The following is a 24,555-nucleotide window of genomic DNA, read 5'->3' as shown; positions in this document are numbered from 1 at the left end:
GATGAGATTTCATCGGGATTTCCGCGTGATTTCAGTTTGTTTTGGTTTGGCTGAAAGGCAAAAAAAAAATAAAATGGAATTGGAAAAATTGGTTGAAGCTGCGGAGGAAAAAATTAGTTTGGGAAAGAGTTTGATTGAGGAGCTGAAGGATTTGGCAAAAGTTGATGGCGTTAATAAGGTTGAGAGGAAAATTAGGCAGGAAATTAAGTTTCTTGAAAAGGTAAGAATTGAAAAAAAAATAATTTGCTGAGATTGCATAAAGTTTTGATCAAATTAATTTTTTATGCAAAAATTTCAAGGATTTCAAGTGAAATTTATCGAATTTTGTGATAAAATTTGAACAATTTTTTGATAAAAATTTAAATTATTCAAAAATTATTGAATGACTGTGAAAAATTAATGTTTCGCAAGTTTATTTATTTATTTGCAAGGCATTGCGAAACGATATGCGAATCATCAAAATTAAAAAAAATTTAATAGAAAATATTTTTAATAAATTTTTAAAAAATTCTAATTAAAAAAAAATAACTTTAAATTACAAAAATTAATTTAATGAATTTATTTTTTTCAATTTTAAAATTATTTAATTTTTTTATAATTTTTTTAAAACATTTATTTAAAAATTTAATTTGAATTTTTAAATTTTTAAATTTTAATTATTTTTCAATCAAATAAAATTTAATAAATTAAAAAGTTTTTTTTAATAATAAAAAAATATTTTATTTAATTTTTTTAATAAATTTAATAAAATTAAAATTCTTAAATTTAAACAAATTAATTTATAAATTAATTCTAATTTTTTTTCTAAATAAAATTTAATTTTTTTTTAAAACCAAAAATTTTTTTATTTAAATTTTAAAAAAATTTTAAAAATTTAAAAAATCAATAAATTTTTTAAATAATTTTAAAATTTAAATAAATTAATTTAAAAATTTATTCTAATTTTCATTCTAAATTAAATTATATATTTTTTAATATTCTTATTTTAATTTATTTTTTTTTTATTTAAATTTTAAATTTTATATTTTGAAAACTAATGAGATGAATATTATTTTGTACTGTAATTGAAGCATTTTTAATTAAAAATTGAAAAAAAATTAACTATTTATACGATTTTTGAAAATATTAAGTCTTTTTAATTTTTTTTATAAAAAAAGAAAATAAAATCGATAAATTCATTATATTTGTTCATTATTTTTTTTCCTTTGGAAATTTTTAAAAAATGTTCAATTAATAAAAAATAAAATTAATGTTCAAAAATTTAAGAATTTTTTTTTTTTAATTTTTGTGAATTAAAATTTAATAATTTTTTTTTCAAATTTTATCTAATAAATTTAATTTTAATTTAAAAAAATTAAAATTTATTTTAAAAAAAATTAATTAAAATTTTAATAAAAAATTTAAAAAAAAATTATTTTTTTATAAAGAATTTAATTATTTTTTTTGTTTATTTTTGGTTTAAATTTAATAAATTTATTAATTGAATTAAAAATCCTTCTTTAAAATCTTACCTTTTTTTTTCTCTTTTTTCAGGTGAAAAACAATGGAAAAATCCAAATCAGCAACATAATGTGTTCGAATCTCACGTACTTCAAATCTCTCGTTTTCGTCTTGCGCCAAGTTCGAGGCCTGAAAGCTGTCGATTACCCAATTCCCATAACGAATTGCGACAAAACTCTCCGAATTGACATTGTCTGTGATAACGGGGCGACTTGGATCAAAGTCATCGCTCGCAACTCCAAATCCATCAAAGACACTGTCGAGGGAAAAGGCAGCTACATGGCACGCAGCATCGTCGATCAAGCCGAAGACATTGTTGACGCCGCACAACTCAATCCGCACTTGTATCACGCTCCCAAAGTAATTTTCCAATTCGCGAACGAAATCGATGCCGAGCTCCAAGCAAATTTGGAAGAAATTGGCGTCGAAGTGCGAAGTTTGCATGAGTTACCGACGAAAAAAGAGGAAAACGTCACGCAAGAAATCGATATTTTGAACCTGGATGTGACCACGTTGATCGCTTATACCTCAAATTTGACAAACGGTTTCAGTTTTTGCGAGTTTGGCGATCACATTTTGAACCAACAAGCGGAAATGGAGCGAAAAAATCCCGTAAAGCCCGTTTTAGACGCGATTTTCAAGGATAAAAAGTTGATTTGTTGCGAGACGGCGGTAAAATCCTTCACTGACATCCTGAATTTTCTCGGAGGACCGCAGGAGAAGGAACGCGCGAAGCAATTTCTCGAGTCAATTTCAATACTGCCCGATACGGAAGAGACTCCCGAGGAATTTTGTGATGTTTTGATCACGGCACAGGTCAAAGAGCGGAGTTTGAAGATTTTTTCCTTTGGGATTGTGCACAAAGCGATCACTGTGACCTCAAATGAGGGCTTTTATCGTTCCGTGAAGATGCAAGGAGGACTCGATATTCCCGTTTTTCTGCATGAGGCACGAGCGTTGACTGAATTGAAAGAACTGAAGCACTAAAAATTGACTTTCTGTAAATAAATTAGAACAAAAAAAATTATTAAAAATTATTTTTGTTAAAAAAATCTGAAGTTTCAATCGAATTTTTTTTCGAAAAATCTTTTAATATTTAAAATAATTTTTTTAAATATTTTTTTTTACAAAAATTTTTTTATTTATTTATTTTAATTTAATCTGTTACCAAATTAAAAGAAAAAATTTATTAAAATTATTTTTCTTACAAAAAAAAAATTATTTTTGAAATATCAAACCAATTTTCTCAAAAAAAATAATTTATTTAAATCGTCAGAAAATAAAATATAATTTTTTTGAATTATTTAAATAATTTCAGAAAATAATTTTTAAGAAATATTTAATTTAATTTTTAATTTTTTAAATAAATATATTTAAATATTATTTTTAAATTTTTGTAAATAAAATTAAAAATTAAATTAAATTAAAATCTTTTTATTTAAGATTTTCGATTAAAATTATGGCACAAAAGTTCTTATATCAGTCGAGAAAATATTTTAATTTTTTTAAAATAATTTTTTTCAATTTTTTTTTATTTAATTTGAATTGTCAGAAATAAAAAAAAATTTTTTTTTTGTATTATCAGTCAATTATTTTTTAAAAATCTTTAATTTTTTTTTTAATTTTCATATTTTTTTAAATTACTTTTTAATTTTAATCAAAAAATTAAAAAAAAAATTTTATACAAAAAAAATTTAAATTTTTTGATTTTTCAATTAAATTTTCTCCAAAAATTTATTTTTCAAAGAAAAAGTATATTTTTTTATTAAAAATTAATTTAAAAAAAAAATTATTTTTTTTTAATTAAAAAAAAATATTTTAATTTATTCTCTCAATTTTTAAAAAAATATTTTTTATTCACTATATTATTTTTTTTCAGATTTTTTGTTAAATAGTAAATTAAAGCAAAAAAATTAAAATTATTTTTTTTTGAAACAAACTGAAATTATTTTTTTTTTTTTTTTTTTGAATTTAAAATGAAGCGTGGGACAATTTTAAACCCAATTAACATTCGCAAAAGACACAAAAACGGTTTTTTGTTTTGATTTTTCGCTCTGTTTTGAGAATTTCCTTCATTTTTCAGCCCAAAAATGGATTCCAACGCCTCAAAAACTGTCTCAAAGCAACGCGGAGTGACAAATTGTGTGATAAACTTGACAAAAACTTTCATAACTCCCACTCAAGCTGCCTTACTCGTAAATGCAACACTCGAAAATATCATGTTATTCTCCGGGCAGATTCCTTTTGGGTTTCCCGTGTTCAAGTAAGTCCTCAAAAATTAATTTTTCAAAGATTTTTAATAAAAATTTGTAATTTTTTGCAGGGAACGCGTTCGTCAAGCCACAAAAGATCAAGAAAATCAACCCAAAAATGCCCAAAATTGGAGTTCTTCGATGCAAAGTAAGCAACTTGAGGCAGCAAAAGGGATCGTTGATGCCATTTCCACAATTAAAGAAGTAAAAATTGTCTTTAATTACTCAAAAAATTAATTTTTAATGATTTTCTCCCGTAGAATGTGATAAAAGAGTTCAAAAAAACTGTGATAAAAGAAGTCGTCATCGGATTCGGCTCGACAATTTTCAGCTTGAAGCATGCCTTTGTGATTCGCTTACCCAAAGTCGACCAAAATCATTATTGCTCAAGTCACGAACGCGAAAATGTCTCTTTAATAATGAATTTTTCGCGTCAATTGGCTCTTTCGGAAGCAATTTCAACAGAAATCGATGGAAAAAGTCAAAAAATATTTCTGTTACTGCGGAAATCGGGCGAAAATCAAAGTGTTGAGGAGTTTTTTAGACCAATGCCGGGATTTCAGCTGCCAAAAAATTGTAAAACTGTCTGTTTGGAGGTTTTGTTGAAGGAAGCAGAGGAGAAAAAGGATGAAAATTGTTGTAAAATGATGAAAATTTGTTCGGAAGTGACGAATTTGAAGATTGAAAGTAGCGAAGTTGAAGCAGAGAGTGTTAAAGATGCATGTAATTGGTTCATTTCGTCACTTCCGATAACAGGAATGAAAAAATCTTTTTAGTTTTAGAATTTTTTTACGTGAATAAGTAGGTTTTGTTCAAATTTTATAGAAAAAAATAATAAATTTCAATCAAAAACGTCAGAAATTAAAATTATTATTTTATGAAATGAACAAAATTAATTCTTCAGGGTCTTAAAATGAACAAAATTAATTCTTCAGGGTCTTCAAATGAACAAAATTAATTCTTCAGGGTCTTAAAATGAACAAAATTAATTCTTCAGGGTCTTAAAATGAACAAAATTATTTCTTCAGGGTCTTAAAATGAACAAAATTAATTCTTCAGGGTCTTAAAATGAACAAAATGAATTCTTCAGGGTCTTAAAATGAACAAAATTAATTTTTCAGGGTCTTAAAATGAACAAAATGAATTCTTCAGGGTCTTAAAATGAACAAAATTATTTCTTAAAATGAACAAAATTTCTTGAACAAAATTTTCTTCATCTTTATTTCTTCAGGGTCTTAGGGTCTTAAAATGAAACAAAATTATTTCTTCAAAAATGAATTCTTCAGGGTCTTAAAATGAACAAAATGAATTCTTCAGGGTCTTAAAATGAACAAAATTAATTCTTCAGGGTCTTAAAATGAACAAAATTAATTCTTCAGGGTCTTAAAATGAACAAAATAAATTCTTCAGGGTCTTAAAATGAACAAAATAAATTCTTTAGGGTCTTAAAATGAACAAAATTAATTCTTCAGGGTCTTAAAATGAACAAAATTATTTCTTTAGGGTCTTAAAATGAACAAAATTATTTCTTTAGGGTCTTAAAATGAACAAAATTAATTCTTCAGGGTCTTAAAATGAACAAAATTAATTCTTCAGGGTCTTAAAATGAACAAAATTAATTTTTCAGGGTCTTAAATGAACAAAATGAATTCGTCAGGGTCTTAAAATGAACAAAATTAATTCTTCAGGGTCTTAAAATGAACAAAATGAATTCTTCAGGGTCTTAAAATGAACAAATTAATTCTTCAGGGTCTTAAAATAAACAAAATAAATTCTTCAGGGTCTTAAAATGAACAAAATTAATTCTTCAGGGTCTTAAAATGTTCAAAATTAATTCTTTAGGGTCTTAAAATGAACAAAATTAATTCTTCAGGATCTTAAAGTTAAAAAAAAATTCTTCAGGGTCTTAAAATGAACAAAATTATTTCTGCAGGGTCTTAAAATGAACAAAATTAATTCTTTAGGGTCTTAAAATGAACAAAATTAATTCTTTAGGGTCTTAAAATGAACAAAATGAATTCTTCAGGGTCTTTAAATGAACAAAATTAATTAAAAATGAACTTTTTCTCCTTGCAAAAAAAAAAAGAATTTATTAAAATTCTTTACAAAAAATCAAATTCAATCAAAAACTTTACTTGGTCTCGACACAACACTTGCCCCGCTCACAGTTTCTTCATTTTCACCCTCATTTTCGCTATTTTCCGGCGAATTCAAGTCATCTTCAATCTCTTGCTCCTCCTCTTCTTGCCCATTTTCGATCTGCTGCGAAAGCTGCGACAAAATTTTCTCCCCATAAACATCTTTGTTCGCCAAATTCGAGACCCAAAACCCACTTAACGCGTGATTTCCCGCAACTGCCGACTTCACTTCAAGCACCAACTTCTCCATTAACTCTCGAACTTTCGGAACTTGCTTCAACGCCCGACTATTCGACTTTGCCTTCGAATCAACGGACAAACTGTGCAAAAATCGCGTCGTTTTTTGCATGGCTTTCAGCAAATCTTGCACCGACTGCTGATTCCGATGAACCATTTTTTCGATACTTTTGACGCCGGAACTGCGAAAAATCCGCATTATCGAGTGAGAAACGCGCAAAAATGTCGAAGTATTTGTCAAAATGGGATTTTCCTCGTTGATCATCAGCAAGACTTGGAGCACGTTGAAACATCGCATCCAGCACTCGAGGAGATCTTTTGTGCGAACGACTGTGGCGACGCAATGCTTCATCGCTTGTTCGCACGTCACTGCCATCACGCGGTAAAAAATTGTGCAATTTTGTCGGTTGAAATTCGGATAAATTCGCATCCAATCGGTTTTTTGTTTGAGTCCGATGATCTCGGAAGCGGCGAAATTCAGGATTTCTTCGAGTTTCGGGAGTTCCATATCGCGAGTGAAACACTTGAGGATCTCGGTGAGCAAAATATCCGAATTTTTGGTGCATTCTTTGGTGCCATCTAACGCAAACCACTCACGTTTGAGCAATTTTTCCGCCAAATCGACAATTAACGAGTCTTTTTCCTCAGCAAAATGGGCCAGAGCTTTCACTAAATGCAATAAATGAACCGCCGAACGCAAATCCATGACACTTGGCTCATCGCCGATCACTTTTTCTAAAGTTTTTTCCGCTAATTCTTCAATCAGGACCTCTTCCAACGAGTCACATGAACTTTTTTCGTCATTTTTCTCCAAAACTGCATTCATCGCAGTCCTCAAAAGCTCTTGATAATCATCAATAACGAAATTCGGCCATGAAAAAATTCCCGCCAACAGATGGAAGCACGATCCAAGACAGATTTTTGCGTGATTCAGCAAGTCGCTGAACCGTTCAGCGCTGCTGTCGGAGTTCATTTCGCGAATTTTGTCCAAAACAAAGGCGGAAAGTTGATTTTTGAAGCGAATCACGTGCTTCAAGGACATCACAAGGTCATGCATGTACGCCTGAACGCATGCAATGCGCTGAATTTGTTGATCCCCGCGGAATTTTTTGACGCCAGCGAGAGATTCCGTCTTGGAAATTAAGTCAGCGAGGACGAATTTGAGTTCTTGTAGTGTTAAATTGTTTCCGACTTCGTTTTCGGGTACGGGATAGACGATTTCCAGCGGTTCTTCGAGCAAAATCATGATATCGATGTCGAGTTGGCGATATTTTTCCTGTTTTCCGTAGCTGAACCAATATTTGGCGCGATGTTTGACGACTTCGGGTGCTTGGGTGCCTTGCGTGGCGATATTAAATTGCGTACGGACGTTTAAATTTCCTGTGGTTTCGTTCAAATTCAAGTTAAGGGATTCTTCGTCGAATTCTGTGATGGGATCTTCGTCGGTTTTTTGCTTTTTCCTTGATTTTTTTGATTTTTTCTTTGAATTTTCGGGATTTTCCGGGTTTTCTTCATCTTCCTCGTCGTCACTTTCGTCCTTTTTGCGTTTTGGAAGCCCGAAAGGTTTGGCAAAGGCGAAATCGTCGCGCAGTTGGAACGTTGTGGGCGGCGCTTCGTATCCGGGATCGACTTTTTGCAACAAATACTTGATAGAAGCTTCGATTTCGATTAGTTGGTTGATTCTTTTGAGCACTTTTCGCTTTGTGGCTTCCGAATTTTGCGTTATAAAGGCAGAAATGACGCATCTGAACCAATTTGCGACATGAAAGTACATGTCAATGGCCATAATTTGATGTTCTTCCAAGAATTTTTCTTCGTCGTTGAAATTTTTCGGCAGCACGAGCGAACATCCAAGCAGCGCGTTGATCGTTTCGAGGCTCGTGTTGTACCGACGATACGTAATTGCCGCCAAAGCAGTGAAATTTGGGCACATCAGTTGAATTGCAGTCGTTGCTGACGAAGAATCGCTTCGATTTAAGAGAACGCCAGCAATATTCACCCCGATATCCAAGGCATCTTCGTTAATTGTGTCGCCTTCGTCGTTGACGTCGTTTATGTTGAAAAAATAATCAACTTCGGTTTCGCCCACGCTTTCGGGACATCCCGTGACAACGAAGCCCTCCTGAAATGTGTTCAGAATTTGATCCGTTAGCCATTTTACGAATTTGTAGTTAACGCCGAATGATGGGCTTTTGTTCCGTGGCGAGAAAATTGTCGCTAATTCGTCGTGGAATAACATGAGGGCGTCGATCATTTGCTCGGAGGACTTTAAAGTGAGTTTGATGAGACGCGCGTTCGATAAATCGGCGTCATTGGGGATTTGGCTCAGTGAAATTGTGCTGTTGCTGTCATGGCTCATCTGGAGACTTTCGTCTGTGTCGGGATTTTCGGTCCACATTGTTCGATTTAAGATTTGGAAGACGACGATGATGCCTTGTAACTTTACGCTGAAAGAAAAAAAATGATTATTAAAAATTTAAAAGAAATTTATTAATTTAAAACAATTAAAAAAATTATTTATTTAAAACAATAAAAAAAATATTTAAAAAAAATTATTAAAAAAAAATTAATTTTATTTTAAATATTTTTTTAAAATATAATTTTTAATTATTTTTCTTAAAAAAAATAATTTAAAATATTTAAAAAAGAAATAATGAAAAGTAAAATTTTTTGTAAAAATTAATTTTAAATATTTTTTTCTAAATATTTTTTTCAAAAGATTTTTAAAAATTTTTTAAAATTATTCAAATAATTTTTAAATATTTAATTTTTTTTTTTTGAAAATTAATTTTTAATACTTTATTTTTAAAAATAATTCCGGGTTTAAAGAAAATTTTTATTTTTAATTGAAAAAAATTTTAAAACCAATTCTAAAGCTGAAATTTTCTTTAATTTAGTATTTAAAATTAAAAAAAAAATAAAGTCTCAATTTAAAAAATTTTCGTTAAAAATTTGAAAATCGCATTTAGCTAATTCAAGTTGAAATTTTCTGAAAATTATTTAAAAACAATTAAAAACCTAAATTCTAAAAATTAAAATTATCTGAAATTTTAAAAAATAAATTAAAATAATAAATTATATTGAATTAAAATAAATTTAGTTTATGAAAAAAAAATTAAAAATATTAACAATTTTTTTTAATTACATATTTAACATTAAAATTAATTTAATTTATTTTTTTAATTAATTATTTTAAATTTTATAAAATTTTAATTTTTTTTATTTTAATTTTTTCAATTTTTTTAAAGATTTCTGATAAATAAATTAAAAATTTTATAAAGTTATTATGATCTTTTATAATTTTAAAATTAAATTTAATTTACTTCACTCATTTTCTTGAAATTAAAAAAAAAATAAAAATTCGGTTTTCTTAAATTTTTTTTAAGTTTTTATTTAAATTTATCAATATTTCTAAAAATTTTCTAAAAAAAATGCAAAATTTGAAAAAATAATTTAAGTTTGTAAATTTTTAATATTTTAAATTTTTTTATCAATTTCTTTTGTTAATTTTGTTTGTTTTAGCAAATTAAAATATTTAATTTAAAAAAAAATAAATAAAAAATTAAATTCTTATAATTTTAAAAAAAATGACAAAATCCGTAAAAAAATTTAAGAAAAATTAAAATTTATTTTTTTAATTTTTTTTTCTTTATAAAATTTAGAAATACCTATTTGAATAATTTGAAAATTATTTTTTTATTATTTTAAAAATAATAAATAAAATAAAAACTCACCGTAAATGCATATTCGTGACATATTTGGGCGCCATCAGATCCAAATCCCCCTTTAAATGCTCATTTCCTGTCCCGTCATACGCCAAACTGCACAAAAGTTTGATCACAATGCGAAATTGATCGATACTCAAAACAGCGCTGCGATCCAAAATCCTCTCAACTTGCGCAAATCCGCCATCTGCTTGATTTTTCAAGCGTCTTTTAATCTCGAGCAGCAATTCCAGCGAATTCGTTCGCACATCGTTGTCTCCGGAGAACGGCAAATCACTGGATTTCATGCAAGCGAGTCGAATTAACGTCTGCAACGGATACCGATGATCGAACTGCGTGATATTCATCTTGAACAAAATCCGAAAGCCAATTGCGCCGAAAAACGACACAATTTTATCGCGTTCAATGAAGCAACTTCGAAAGAGATCCGTCATGATCGTGATGTAATCCGGCAAAATTTCGATCGCATGTCGCGACATTTGCTGCAGCAGCTCAATTGTGAAGAATTTCTCGCGAACGCGTTTCTTGAAGAACGTCTCGATCATCGTGAAGTCATCTTCGCTCCGGCCAATCATGAAACAGACCACGGGATCGATAATTTTGTGATCGCGCGCATTGGTGACGTACAAAATTGACTTGAGCCAGTTGCGACGCGAGATATCGCAGCGATTTACGATGCGACGAACGAGATTGAAGAGCGAAATTTTCGTTTCCGAGTCTTCCATGCACCAATTTACGGCGTCGCGGATCTCAGTGACGACTTCGTGATACGTTTCGGTCTCGTCGGGATTTAATTTTGCCATGAAACTGACCAAATCGTACAAAAGTTGCTTCGGGGCGCCGTTTTTGATGTAGGCGATGACTTTTTCACGGACTTTGTTGAGCGTTTCCGTGGAAAGTAATAAATTTGCGAATGTTGCGAGATGTTTCGGAGTGAAAAGTTCATCTGGAGATGCAATGTTTTCCCTGAAAAAAATATAAATTTTAATAAAAAAAATAAATTTAAAATTATAAAAATTATTTAAATAAATTTTATGAAAAAAAAAAATAAAAAATTTTTTCCTTGACGGGTTTTAACGGGCTTGACTTAGTTTTTTCTTCAAAATTGTGTCAAAGCAATTTTTGTCAAATTTTGCTCCAAATGGATAAAAATTTGTCAGAGGGCTCTAATTTATCATTTTTAATCATTTTATAACTCAAAACTGCCAAAAAATTGAATCTGAAAAAAAATTTTTCCTTTGACATAGTTTTGTTTTAAAAACTAAATCAAGAGCAAAAAAACTGTGTCAAAAACTGTGTCAAAGCATTTTTTGTCAAATTTTGCTCCAAATGGATAAAAATTTGTCAGAGGGCTCTAATTTATCATTTTTAATCATTTTCTAACTCAAAACTGCCAAAAAATTGAAACTGAAAAAAAATTTTTCCTTTGACATAGTTTTGTTTTAAAAACTAAATCAAGAGCAAAAAAACTGTGTCAAAAACTGTGTCAAAGCAATTTTTGTCAAATTTTGCTCCAAATGGATAAAAATTTGTCAGAGGGCTCTAATTTATCATTTTTAATCATTTTCTAACTCAAAACTGCCAAAAAATTGAAACTGAAAAAAAATTTTTCCTTTGACATAGTTTTGTTTTAAAAACTAAATCAAGAGCAAAAAAACTGTGTCAAAAACTGTGTCAAAGCATTTTTTGTCAAATTTTGCTCCAAATGGATAAAAATTTGTCAGAGGGCTCTAATTTATCATTTTTAATCATTTTCTAACTCAAAACTGCCAAAAAATTGAAACTGAAAAAAAATTTTTCCTTTGACATAGTTTTGTTTTAAAAACTAAATCAAGAGCAAAAAAACTGTGTCAAAAACTGTGTCATTTTTTTTTGTCAAATTTTGCTCCAAATCATTTTCTAACTCAAAACTGCCAAAAAATTGAAAAAAAAATTTTTCCTTTGACATAGTGTGTCAAAAACTGTGTCAAAGCATTTTTTGTCAAATTTTGCTCCAAATGGATAAAAATTTGTCAGAGAGCTCTAATTTATCATTTTTAATCATTTTCTAACTCAAAACTGCCAAAAAATTGAAACTGAAAAAAAATTTTTCCTTTGACATAGTTTTGTTTTAAAAACTAAATCAAGAGCAAAAAAACTGTGTCAAAAACTGTGTCAAAGCAATTTTTGTCAAATTTTGCTCCAAATGGATAAAAATTTGTCAGAGGGCTCTAATTTATCATTTTTAATCATTTTCTAACTCAAAACTGCCAAAAAATTGATAAAAAAAATTTTTCCTTTGACATAGTTTTGTTTTAAAAACTAAATCAAGAGCAAAAAAACTGTGTCAAAAACTAAAGCATTTTAAATCATTAAAAATTTGTCAGAGGGCTCTAATTTATCATTTTTAATCATTTTATAACTCAAAACTGCCAAAAAATTGAAACTGAAAAAAAATTTTTCCTTTGACATAGTTTTGTTTTAAAAACTAAATCAAGAGCAAAAAAACTGTGTCAAAAACTGTGTCAAAGCATTTTTTGTCAAATTTTGCTCCAAATGGATAAAAATTTGTCAGAGGGCTCTAATTTATCATTTTTAATCATTTTCTAACTCAAAACTGCCAAAAAATTGAAACTGAAAAAAAATATTTTCTTTGACACAGTTTTGTTTTAAAAACTAAATCAAGAGCAAAACTGTGTCAAAAACTGTGTCAAAGCATTTTTTGTCAAATTTTGCTCCAAATGGATAAAAATTTGTCAGAGGGCTCTAATTTATCATTTTTAATCATTTTCTAACTCAAAACTGCCAAAAAATTGAAACTGAAAAAAAATTTTTCCTTTGACATAGTTTTGTTTTAAAAACTAAATCAAGAGCAAAAAAACTGTGTCAAAAACTGTGTCAAAGCATTTTTTGTCAAATTTTGCTCCAAATGGATAAAAATTTGTCAGAGGGCTCTAATTTATCATTTTTAATCATTTTCTAACTCAAAACTGCCAAAAAATTGAAACTGAAAAAAAATTTTTCCTTTGACATAGTTTTGTTTTAAAAACTAAATCAAGAGCAAAAAAACTGTGTCAAAAACTGTGTCAAAGCATTTTTTGTCAAATTTTGCTCCAAATGGATAAAAATTTGTCAGAGGGCTCTAATTTATCATTTTTAATCATTTTCTAACTCAAAACTGCCAAAAAATTGAAACTGAAAAAAAATTTTTCCTTTGACATAGTTTTGTTTTAAAAACTAAATCAAGAGCAAAAAAACTGTGTCAAAAACTGTGTCAAAGCATTTTTTGTCAAATTTTGCTCCAAATGGATAAAAATTTATCAGAGGGCTCTAATTTATCATTTTTAATCATTTTATAACTCAAAACTGCCAAAAAATTGAAACTGAAAAAAAATTTTTCCTTTGACATAGTTTTGTTTTAAAAACTAAATCAAGAGCAAAAAAACTGTGTCAAAAACTGTGTCAAAGCATTTTTTGTCAAATTTTGCTCCAAATGGATAAAAATTTGTCAGAGGGCTCTAATTTATCATTTTTAATCATTTTCTAACTCAAAACTGCCAAAAAATTGAAACTGAAAAAAAATTTTTCCTTTGACATAGTTTTGTTTTAAAAACTAAATCAAGAGCAAAAAAACTGTGTCAAAAACTGTGTCAAAGCATTTTTTGTCAAATTTTGCTCCAAATGGATAAAAATTTGTCAGAGGGCTCTAATTTATCATTTTTAATCATTTTCTAACTCAAAACTGCCAAAAAATTGAAACTGAAAAAAAATTTTTCCTTTGACATAGTTTTGTTTTAAAAACTAAATCAAGAGCAAAAAAACTGTGTCAAAAACTGTGTCAAAGCATTTTTTGTCAAATTTTGCTCCAAATGGATAAAAATTTGTCAGAGAGCTCTAATTTATCATTTTTAATCATTTTATAACTCAAAACTGCCAAAAAATTGAAACTGAAAAAAAATTTTTCCTTTGACATAGTTTTGTTTTAAAAACTAAATCAAGAGCAAAAAAACTGTGTCAAAAACTGTGTCAAAGCATTTTTTGTCAAATTTTGCTCCAAATGGATAAAAATCTGTCAGAGAGCTCTAATTTATCATTTTTAATCATTTTCTAACTCAAAACTGCTAAAAAATTGAAACTGAAAAAAAAATTTTTACTGAAAGTAAAAATTAAAAAAAAAAATAATTTTAAATAAGAAAGAAATAATTTTTAAAAATTTATGTATTAAAAAAATAAAAGAAAATAAAATTTAATTAAAAATTAAATAAAATTATAAAAAAATAAATTTAAAGAAAAATAAAATTTGAAAAATAAAAAATAATTATTTTACATGTTTTAAAAATTTAATTTTAAATTTAGTTTTAAAATAATAATTAATTTTAAAAACTTAGAAAGCTTTTGAAAAAAAAAATTTCAAATTACCTGATAAAATTTTAAATACAAAAAAAAAAAAAAAATAGAAAAATTTCATCGAACAATTGATGAAAAAATTACTTTTATAAAATAAATTAATCACTTACATAATTTGTTCCATCGCAGCTGTATGCTTTCTTTGCTCCACAAAATCAATAATGCCACAAATCAACGTTTCTCGTGCCCTCACATTGCATTCCGCGAGTATTTCAAAGTATTTCGCATAAATAAAATCCGAATTTTCGCGAAAGTTCACCATTCGCATCTGTTCAACGATCACCGCAAACTCCCGAAATTCCGCTTCATTCGTGGGTTTTGCCCTTTTTGCGACTTCTCGAAAGTAAACTGTGAACATTTGCTTCTGAAGCCTCAAATTTTGCAACAAAAACTTTAACATGCTGTTTCCGATGCTTTCGTGCACCACTGGCTCGGGATTTTCCTCCGAATAGGGATATTTGAAGTGCACTGTTGCCATTAATTTTCGCCGTTCTTCATCTCCGGGCATGGCGAAGATCGTTTTGATGTCTTCAACGATGATGGCGACGTTTTGTGGGTAGTTGTCGGCTTTTGTGATGGCATCGTCGAGCAGAGATTGGAAACGGAAGACGTCACAGTCGAGCAAATAGACGTCGTTTTCGTACGAAACGCCCGTTTGTGTGAGAATTTGCTCAAAATAAGTCTTCGGGATGCGTTTTGAGGTCAAATTTCCTTGAGATTGGCTCAAAGTGAAACGAGCTTGACTTCGTTGAGACAAGAAACTGCAAGAAAAAGGCATTAAAACGATTAAAATTGGGTTAAAAATGAAAAAAATTACCGTCTTCTGTCGTTTCTTTGGGATCTCATGTCATGAAATGACAAACTAACTTCCTGACTTGGGGCGATAAATAAATCTTCATCATCTTTTGAGGTCTAAAAAAGGTTTTTAATGAATTTTCAGTAAGATTTTGATGAAAAACTTACCACTTGCTGTCCCAAAGGAATGTTTTCACTCTCATTTTCCGTGTTTGAAGACTGCGACGCCCCAATTTGACTCTTTTGGCTGAGCAAAGGTCGCGATTTTTTCGCTTTGAACATCTCAAAGCTGCGTTTTTGCCCGAAATTCAATTAAAAATTATCAAAAATTGAAGAATTTCACAAGACCGCCTTTTGTTATTGTCAATTTTTAACCCAGTTGCACGTCCCAAAGCACATTTCCGGCATTCTTTCATCAGTTTTGCGCCCTTTTCAAATCAAAACATTTAATTTTTGTGTGTGAAAATGACCGGAAGACGCACTTCTCGTCGCCTTTCCTCGCAAATTAGCGATATTGTGGAAAATGTCTTGGAAGAAAAGGAAAATTCGAGAAAAAGTACGCGTCGCAGCGTCAAACCCGCTTACACGATCGACGAGGAAGACGACGAAGCAACTCCCGAGAAGAAACCTCGTCGTGAACGGGCTCTCAGTACAAAAGCTTTGGAAAATGCAGCACTTGATGTGTCAGATATTCTCGCCGAAAGTCCCGTGCGGAAGTCGACAAGGGGACGAAAGTCGAAAAAACTCGACGAAGGATTTGTTTACGAGTCGCCGTCGCGTAAAAAACGCACAAAAAAGCCCTTGGACGATGAAGAAAGTGACAAAGATGAGCCGGAAAGCGATTTGGAAGAGCTAGATGCTGCAGAAAAGCCGGAAAATTTGTTCACTGAAGAGATAGATGTCGCCGGAAGTCAAATGTTTGGCTTTAAAACCCCCAAAAAACGTGATGGGATGTCGTTGTTGGCTTATAACACGCCAAAAACGCCTCAGAATTTGCAAAATACTCCGAAGTCGGCTGCTAAAAGGAATGTGATGAAGACTCCGAGTCATGTGAGGAGTAAAATTAAAGAAAGTAAGTTAAATTTTTTGATGAGAAAGTTTGAAAATATAATTTATACAGATGAATTTTTGAAATTTAAGTCAAATATTGAGGAATTTTTTGATTTTTAAGTTAAAAATTTTTAAAAATTATTAAATTTGACAAAAATTTACGTTATAGAAAATTTTTTGACAGCTGTCAAAATTTTCTTATGTTAAAAATGATAAATTTTTTTAAGTTTCCCAAAATTTTAATTTTAGAAAATTTTCGAAATTTACAGTTTAAATTTTGACAGGTGTCAAATTTTTTAAATGTCAAAAAAATTAAATTTGGGAAAAATATTGTTGAAAATTCAATTTTTGAACAGTTTCGAAGCTCTTCAAATATAAAATTAGTTTTAAAAGGCAAAAAAATACCCTCAAAATGGTAAAAAATTGATTTTTAGCAAATAAATTTGACAGCTGTCAAAATTTTCTTACGTCAAAAATAATAAATTTTTATAAAAGTTTCCAAAATTTGAATTTTAGAAAATTTTAACATAAATTTTGTTAAAAATGACAAACTATACCCTTAAAAAGTTCCAAAAATGAATTTTAACAAAATTTTGACAGCTGTCAAATTTTTTAAATGTCAAAAAAATTAAATTTTTATAAAATATAATTAAAAAATTATTTTTTGAAGAATTTTGAAGCTTTTTAAATAAAAATTTGTTAAAATGGCAAGAAATATCTAAAAATTTTTCAAAAATTTAATTTTAGCTAACATTTTGACAGCTGTCAAATTTTACTTACGTCAAAACACGAAGTTTATATTTATAAAATTTGGAAAAAAAAAAATTTTTGAATTCTAAATAATTGAAGAATGTAAATTTAGTCAAAAATATTTTTAAAAAATTCAAAATTTGACATTTTGAAAAAAATTTTGACATCTGTCAAAAAGTTAGCTGTCAAAAAAATTTAAAATTATTGAAATTTCGTTCATTAATTCAGTTTTAAGTAATTTTTTTATATTTTATGTTAATTTTTAACAAAAATCTCACTTTTAGAGCTCGAAAAATCAAAAATTATTTTTGAAATGTCAAATTTTTACCTGTCAAAATTTTTTTCAAACTCTTTAAAAAAAAATTAATTAATTTTTTCTTATAGAATTAACAAAAATCGCCCTCGCCAACGATTCAGAAGACGATTTCAGCTCCGATCACAGCGATTACAACCCCGATTCGAGCACTTCTTCCTCCGAAAATGACGAAGACGATGCCGCCAGTGACAATTCCGACACTTCTGAAGTACAAAAAGCACCAAAGAAACCAACTGCCATTCAATTCCCGATGACACCTTCCGCTTCAGGACGCGGGCGAAATCGCAAAGATGTCCAATACGTGCTCGAAAGTGATACTTACTTCAATTCTCATGCCAGTTCGAAGGTTACGACGTCAAATCACACCTTGGATCGCCTGAAAAATCCCCGTTTAGAGCACGACAAACTTTTTAAACTTTTATCTGAGATGTCGCTCACAAATGCGCACGAAAAATCGATAAAAGCCATGAACGAGGAGTACCGAACGCAATTCGCAAAGTGGATTTTCCTCTTTAACGAGGGATTTAACATCGTGATGCACGGATTGGGGTCGAAAAGGAACCTTTTGAGTCAATTTCACAAGGAAATTTTAGCGGAAAAGCCCGTAATTGTGATTAATGGATTTTTTCCGTCACTCACGTTGAAGGAAATTCTCGATGCGATCATCGTTGATGTCTTGGAAGTGTCGCCGACGGGCACTCCCGAACTTCTTGTCGACCAAATCGAGTCAGAATTCAAGAAAATTCCCGAAACGCATCTTTTTTTGCTCGTTCACAACTTGGATGGCGTCATGTTGAGGAATGATCGTGCCCAAAGTGTTCTCAGTCGACTCGCTTCTGTGCCAAATATTCATTTAATCGCGACAATTGATCACATTAACACGCCCCTGCTCTGGGATTATTCGAAACTCACGAGTTACAACTTTATTTGGTGGGATTGCACGACAATGTTGCCGTATAAAGACGAAACCGCGTACGAAAATTCGATGTTGATACAGAATTCGGGCGCGTTGGCTCTGAGTTCGATGAAAAACGTTTTCTTGTCGCTCACGACGAACGGCAGAGGCATTTACATGATTATCGTAAGGAGTCAGTTGAATAACAAGGGAAATCCGAATTATCAAGGCATGGCGTTTAAGGATTTGTATTCGAGTTGTCGCGAAAATTTCCTCGTGAGCAGCGATTTGGCACTCAGGGCGCAGCTTACGGAATTTTTGGATCATAAAATGGTGAAAATAAAAAGAGCGGGCGACGGCACGGAGTATTTGAACATTCCGATTGAGTATGGATTGCTTACGCAGTTCACGGAGGAGCAGGAAAAATTATAAAAAAAATCTCAAATTTTTCTTTTTGTTTGTTAAGTTTTATTTAATAGGCGTCTTAAAATTATTTTTATTTATTTTTTCAGAAATTTTCAAAGAAATTTATTAAAAAAAATTAATTTCGAAGATTTTTCTTTCCAAAATATATAATTTTTAAAGTTTAAAAAAAAATAAAATAAAAAAAAAATTCATTGTTATTCTTAATTGTTTTTTTATTTTCTGAAATTAATTTTTGAGCAAAAAGTTTCAATTGTTTTTTTTTTATTTTTTTTTTTTTATTTTCAAAAATTTTGGAAATTAAAAGTTTTGAGCAAAAAGATAAAATCGTACTTTTTTTTATTTCATCAAAAAAATTTGACTTGAGGAAAAAAGTACATTTAGAATTATTTTTTTTTAAAACCCATCAAAAATTGACTTTACGATTTTTGCTCCTCATATTTTAAAATCGTACTTTTTTTTATTTCATCAAAAATCGATCAGATAGCAATGGAAATCGACTTTAGAATGAATATTTATTCAATTTTAGCTTTGAAACCCATCAAAAATTGACTTGAGGAAAAAAGTACGATTTTTGCTCCTCATATGATAAAATCGTACTTTTTTTTATTTCATCAAAAATCGATCAGATAGCAATGGAAATCGACTTTAGAATGAATATTTATTAAATTTTAGCTTTGAACCCATCAAAAGTTGGTTGAAAATTGACTTGAGAAAAAAAGTACGATTTTTGCTCCTCATATGATAAAATCGTACTTTTTTTTATTTCATCAAAAATCGATCAGATAGCAATGGAAATCGACTTTAGAATGAATATTTATTCAATTTTAGCTTTGAAACCCATCAAAAATTGACTTGAGGAAAAAAGTACGATTTTTGCTCCTCATATGATAAAATCGTACTTTTTTTTATTTCATCAAAAATCGATCAGATAGCAATGGAAATCGACTTTAGAATGAATATTTATTCAATTTTAGCTTTGAAACCCATCAAAAATTGACTTGAGGAAAAAAGTACGATTTTTGCTCCTCATATGATAAAATCGTACTTTTTTTTATTTCATCAAAAATCGATCAGATAGCAATGGAAATCGACTTTAGAATGAATATTTATTCAATTTTAGCTTTGAAACCCATCAAAAATTGACTTGAGGAAAAAAGTACGATTTTTGCTCCTCATATGATAAAATCGTACTTTTTTTTATTTCATCAAAAATCGATCAGATATCAATGGAAATCGACTTTAAATAGAATGAATATTTATTCAATTTTAGCTTTGAAACCCATCAAAAATTGACTTGAGGAAAAAAGTACGATTTTTGCTCCTCATATGATAAAATCGTACTTTTTTTTATTTCATCAAAAATCGATCAGATATCAATGGAAATCAACTTTAGAATGAATATTTATTCAATTTTAGCTTTGAAACCCATCAAAAATTGACTTGAGGAAAAAAGTACGATTTTTGCTCCTCATATGATAAAATCGTACTTTTTTTTATTTCATCAAAAATCGATCAGATAGCAATGGAAATCGACTTTAGAATGAATATTTATTCAATTTTAGCTTTGAAACCCATCAAAAATTGACTTGAGGAAAAAAGTACGATTTTTGCTCCTCATATGATAAAATCGTACTTTTTTTTATTTCATCAAAAATCGATCAGATATCAATGGAAATCGACTTTAGAATGAATTTATTCAATTTTAGCTTTGAAACCCATCAAAAATTGACTTGAGGAAAAAAGTACGATTTTTGCTCCTCATATGATAAAATCGTACTTTTTTTTATTTCATCAAAAATCGATCAGATATCAATGGAAATCGACTTTAAATAGAATGAATATTTATTCAATTTTAGCTTTGAAACCCATCAAAAATTGACTTGAGGAAAAAAGTACGATTTTTGCTCCTCATATGATAAAATCGTACTTTTTTTTATTTCATCAAAAATCGATCAGATAGCAATGGAAATCGACTTTAGAATGAATATTTATTCAATTTTAGCTTTGAAACCCATCAAAAATTGACTTGAGGAAAAAAGTACGATTTTTGCTCCTCATATGATAAAATCGTACTTTTTTTTATTTCATCAAAAATCGATCAGATATCAATGGAAATCAACTTTAGAATGAATATTTATTCAATTTTAGCTTTGAAACCCATCAAAAATTGACTTGAGGAAAAAAGTACGATTTTTGCTCCTCATATGATAAAATCGTACTTTTTTTTATTTCATCAAAAATCGATCAGATATCAATGGAAATCAACTTTAGAATGAATATTTATTCAATTTTAGCTTTGAAACCCATCAAAAATTGACTTGAGGAAAAAAGTACGATTTTTGCTCCTCATATGATAAAATCGTACTTTTTTTTATTTCATCAAAAATCGATCAGATATCAATAGAAATCAACTTTAGAATGAATATTTATTCAATTTTAGCTTTGAAACCCATCAAAAATTGACTTGAGGAAAAAAGTACGATTTTTGCTCCTCATATGATAAAATCGTACTTTTTTTTATTTCATCAAAAATCGATCAGATAGCAATGGAAATCAACTTTAGAATGAATATTTATTCAATTTTAGCTTTGAAACCCATCAAAAATTGACTTGAGGAAAAAAGTACGATTTTTGCTCCTCATATGATAAAATCGTACTTTTTTTTATTTCATCAAAAATCGATCAGATATCAATGGAAATCGACTTTAGAATGAATATTTATTCAATTTTAGCTTTGAAACCCATCAAAAATTGACTTGAGGAAAAAAGTACGATTTTTGCTCCTCATATGATAAAATCGTACTTTTTTTTATTTCATCAAAAATCGATCAGATATCAATGGAAATCAACTTTAGAATGAATATTTATTCAATTTTAGCTTTGAAACCCATCAAAAATTGACTTGAGGAAAAAAGTACGATTTTTGCTCCTCATATGATAAAATCGTACTTTTTTTTATTTCATCAAAAATCGATCAGATATTAATAGAAATCAACTTTAGAATGAATATTTATTCAATTTTGGCTTTGAAACCCATCAAAAATTGACTTGAGGAAAAAAGTACGATTTTTGCTCCTCATATGATAAAATCGTACTTTTTTTTATTTCATCAAAAATCGATCAGATATCAATGGAAATCAACTTTAGAATGAATATTTATTCAATTTTAGCTTTGAAACCCATCAAAAATTGACTTGAGGAAAAAAGTACGATTTTTGCTCCTCATATGATAAAATCGTACTTTTTTTTATTTCATCAAAAATCGATCAGATATCAATGGAAATCAACTTTAGAATGAATATTTATTCAATTTTAGCTTTGAAACCCATCAAAAATTGACTTGAGGAAAAAAGTACGATTTTTGCTCCTCATATGATAAAATCGTACTTTTTTTTATTTCATCAAAAATCGATCAGATATCAATGGAAATCGACTTTAGAATGAATATTTATTCAATTTTAGCTTTGAAACCCATCAAAAATTGACTTGAGGAAAAAAGTACGATTTTTGCTCCTCATATGATAAAATCGTACTTTTTTTTATTTCATCAAAAATCGATCAGATATCAATGGAAATCAACTTTAGAATGAATATTTATTCAATTTTAGCTTTGAAACCCATCAAAAATTGACTTGAGGAAAAAAGTACGATTTTTGCTCCTCATATGATAAAATCGTACTTTTTTTTATTTCATCAAAAATCGATCAGATATCAATGGAAATCATCTGTAGAATGAATATTTATTCAATTTTAGCTTTGAAACCCATCAAAAATTGACTTGAGGAAAAAAGTACGATTTTTGCTCCTCATATGATAAAATCGTACTTTTTTTTATTTCATCAAAAATCGATCAGATATCAATGGAAATCGACTTTAGAATGAATATTTATTCAATTTTAGCTTTGAAACCCATCAAAAATTGACTTGAGGAAAAAAGTACGATTTTTGCTCCTCATATGATAAAATCGTACTTTTTTTTATTTCATCAAAAATCGATCAGATATCAATAGAAATCAACTTTAGAATGAATATTTATTCAATTTTAGCTTTGAAACCCATCAAAAATTGACTTGAGGAAAAAAGTACGATTTTTGCTCCTCATATGATAAAATCGTACTTTTTTTTATTTCATCAAAAATCGATCAGATATCAATGGAAATCAACTTTAGAATGAATATTTATTCAATTTTAGCTTTGAAACCCATCAAAAATTGACTTGAGGAAAAAAGTACGATTTTTGCTCCTCATATGATAAAATCGTACTTTTTTTTATTTCATCAAAAATCGATCAGATATCAATGGAAATCAACTTTAGAATGAATATTTATTCAATTTTAGCTTTGAAACCCATCAAAAATTGACTTGAGGAAAAAAGTACGATTTTTGCTCCTCATATGATAAAATCGTACTTTTTTTTATTTCATCAAAAATCGATCAGATATCAATGGAAATCGACTTTAGAATGAATATTTATTCAATTTTAGCTTTGAAACCCATCAAAAATTGACTTGAGGAAAAAAGTACGATTTTTGCTCCTCATATGATAAAATCGTACTTTTTTTTATTTCATCAAAAATCGATCAGATATCAATAGAAATCAACTTTAGAATGAATATTTATTCAATTTTAGCTTTGAAACCCATCAAAAATTGACTTGAGGAAAAAAGTACGATTTTTGCTCCTCATATGATAAAATCGTACTTTTTTTTATTTCATCAAAAATCGATCAGATATCAATGGAAATCAACTTTAGAATGAATATTTATTCAATTTTAGCTTTGAAACCCATCAAAAATTGACTTGAGGAAAAAAGTACGATTTTTGCTCCTCATATGATAAAATCGTACTTTTTTTTATTTCATCAAAAATCGATCAGATAGCAATAGAAATCAACTTTAGAATGAATATTTATTCAATTTTAGCTTTGAAACCCATCAAAAATTGACTTGAGGAAAAAAGTACGATTTTTGCTCCTCATATGATAAAATCGTACTTTTTTTTTATTTCATCAAAAATCGATCAGATAGCAATGGAAATCAACTTTAGAATGAATATTTATTCAATTTTAGCTTTGAAACCCATCAAAAATTGACTTGAGGAAAAAAGTACGATTTTTGCTCCTCATATGATAAAATCGTACTTTTTTTTATTTCATCAAAAATCGATCAGATATCAATGGAAATGAACTTTAGAATGAATATTTATTCAATTTTAGCTTTGAAACCCATCAAAAATTGACTTGAGGAAAAAAGTACGATTTTTGCTCCTCATATGATAAAATCGTACTTTTTTTTATTTCATCAAAAATCGATCAGATATCAATAGAAATCAACTTTAGAATGAATATTTATTCAATTTTAGCTTTGAAACCCATCAAAAATTGACTTGAGGAAAAAAGTACGATTTTTGCTCCTCATATGATAAAATCGTACTTTTTTTTATTTCATCAAAAATCGATCAGATATCAATAGAAATGAACTTTAGAATGAATATTTATTCAATTTTAGCTTTGAAACCCATCAAAAATTGACTTGAGGAAAAAAGTACGATTTTTGCTCCTCATATGATAAAATCGTACTTTTTTTTATTTCATCAAAAATCGATCAGATATCAATGGAAATTAACTTTAGAATGAATATTTATTAATTTTTAGCTTTGAAACCCATCAAAAATTGACTTGAGGAAAAAAGTACGATTTTTGCTCCTCATATGATAAAATCGTACTTTTTTTTATTTCATCAAAAATCGATCAGATATTAATGGAAATCAACTTTAGAATGAATATTTATTCAATTTTAGCTTTGAAACCCATCAAAAATTGACTTGAGGAAAAAAGTACGATTTTTGCTCCTCATATGATAAAATCGTACTTTTTTTTATTTCATCAAAAATCGATCAGATATCAATGGAAATCAACTTTAGAATGAATATTTATTCAATTTTAGCTTTGAAACCCATCAAAAATTGACTTGAGGAAAAAAGTACGATTTTTGCTCCTCATATGATAAAATCGTACTTTTTTTTATTTCATCAAAAATCGATCAGATATCAATGGAAATCAACTTTAGAATGAATATTTATTCAA

The 24,555-nt window shown here is 28.7% G+C and overlaps 4 protein-coding genes across 5 annotated transcripts; 3 read left to right on the top strand and 1 right to left on the bottom strand.

The window, feature by feature from the left end:
- Window positions 1-56: 56 nt before the first annotated feature.
- On the top strand, window positions 57-2,539 carry LOC134834320 (UPF0415 protein C7orf25 homolog). Its single transcript, XM_063848942.1, has 2 exons — window positions 57-220; window positions 1,534-2,539. The coding sequence occupies exons 1-2, from the start codon at window positions 74-76 to the stop codon at window positions 2,485-2,487; spliced, it is 1,101 nt and encodes a 366-aa protein (XP_063705012.1). The 5' UTR covers window positions 57-73; the 3' UTR covers window positions 2,488-2,539.
- A 983-nt stretch (window positions 2,540-3,522) lies between these two features.
- LOC134834759 (uncharacterized) lies at window positions 3,523-4,603 on the top strand. The gene is made up of 3 exons (XM_063849532.1): window positions 3,523-3,763; window positions 3,824-3,956; window positions 4,013-4,603. Exons 1-3 carry the CDS (start codon window positions 3,591-3,593, stop codon window positions 4,526-4,528), a joined length of 822 nt encoding a protein of 273 aa, XP_063705602.1. The 5' UTR covers window positions 3,523-3,590; the 3' UTR covers window positions 4,529-4,603.
- Window positions 4,604-5,819: 1,216 nt separating this feature from the next.
- LOC134835606 (Fanconi anemia group D2 protein homolog) lies at window positions 5,820-15,395 on the bottom strand. Of its 2 annotated transcripts, none has more exons than XM_063850493.1 (5): window positions 15,202-15,395; window positions 15,056-15,150; window positions 14,349-14,999; window positions 9,862-10,818; window positions 5,820-8,574 (listed from the first exon to the last, which is right to left on the bottom strand). In XM_063850493.1, the coding sequence occupies exons 1-5, from the start codon at window positions 15,313-15,315 to the stop codon at window positions 5,871-5,873; spliced, it is 4,521 nt and encodes a 1,506-aa protein (XP_063706563.1). In that variant the 5' UTR covers window positions 15,316-15,395; the 3' UTR covers window positions 5,820-5,870. The 2 variants fall into 2 exon arrangements, with proteins under 2 accessions (XP_063706563.1, XP_063706564.1); XM_063850494.1 differs by having other exon boundaries at window positions 15,205-15,395.
- A 70-nt stretch (window positions 15,396-15,465) lies between these two features.
- LOC134833882 (origin recognition complex subunit 2) lies at window positions 15,466-18,605 on the top strand. Its single transcript, XM_063848364.1, has 2 exons — window positions 15,466-16,105; window positions 17,218-18,605. Exons 1-2 carry the CDS (start codon window positions 15,499-15,501, stop codon window positions 18,474-18,476), a joined length of 1,866 nt encoding a protein of 621 aa, XP_063704434.1. The 5' UTR covers window positions 15,466-15,498; the 3' UTR covers window positions 18,477-18,605.
- Window positions 18,606-24,555: the final 5,950 nt, after the last annotated feature.

This window comes from Culicoides brevitarsis, chromosome 3 (genome assembly GCF_036172545.1).
Source record: "Culicoides brevitarsis isolate CSIRO-B50_1 chromosome 3, AGI_CSIRO_Cbre_v1, whole genome shotgun sequence".
Taxonomy (NCBI): Eukaryota; Metazoa; Arthropoda; class Insecta; order Diptera; family Ceratopogonidae; genus Culicoides; species Culicoides brevitarsis.
Note: the sequence above shows the minus strand (reverse complement) of the source record. Positions and strands in the feature narration are given on the sequence as shown.

Excerpts from the sequence above, each read along its gene's own strand:
- LOC134834320 (XM_063848942.1), top strand. The coding sequence starts at position 74 with ATGGAATTGGAAAAATTGGTTGAAGCTGCGGAGGAAAAAATTAGTTTG. Across the intron at positions 221-1,533 it reads AAATTAAGTTTCTTGAAAAG|GTGAAAAACAATGGAAAAAT; the intron begins GTAAGAATTGAA and ends CTCTTTTTTCAG.
- LOC134834759 (XM_063849532.1), top strand. The coding sequence starts at position 3,591 with ATGGATTCCAACGCCTCAAAAACTGTCTCAAAGCAACGCGGAGTGACA. Across the intron at positions 3,764-3,823 it reads TTTGGGTTTCCCGTGTTCAA|GGAACGCGTTCGTCAAGCCA; the intron begins GTAAGTCCTCAA and ends AATTTTTTGCAG. Across the intron at positions 3,957-4,012 it reads CCATTTCCACAATTAAAGAA|AATGTGATAAAAGAGTTCAA; the intron begins GTAAAAATTGTC and ends TTTCTCCCGTAG.
- LOC134835606 (XM_063850493.1), bottom strand. The coding sequence starts at position 15,315 with ATGTTCAAAGCGAAAAAATCGCGACCTTTGCTCAGCCAAAAGAGTCAA. Across the intron at positions 15,151-15,201 it reads TTCCTTTGGGACAGCAAGTG|ACCTCAAAAGATGATGAAGA; the intron begins GTAAGTTTTTCA and ends AACCTTTTTTAG. Across the intron at positions 10,819-14,348 it reads GCTGCGATGGAACAAATTAT|GGAAAACATTGCATCTCCAG; the intron begins GTAAGTGATTAA and ends TATTTTTTTCAG.
- LOC134833882 (XM_063848364.1), top strand. The coding sequence starts at position 15,499 with ATGACCGGAAGACGCACTTCTCGTCGCCTTTCCTCGCAAATTAGCGAT. Across the intron at positions 16,106-17,217 it reads GAGGAGTAAAATTAAAGAAA|AATTAACAAAAATCGCCCTC; the intron begins GTAAGTTAAATT and ends TTTTTCTTATAG.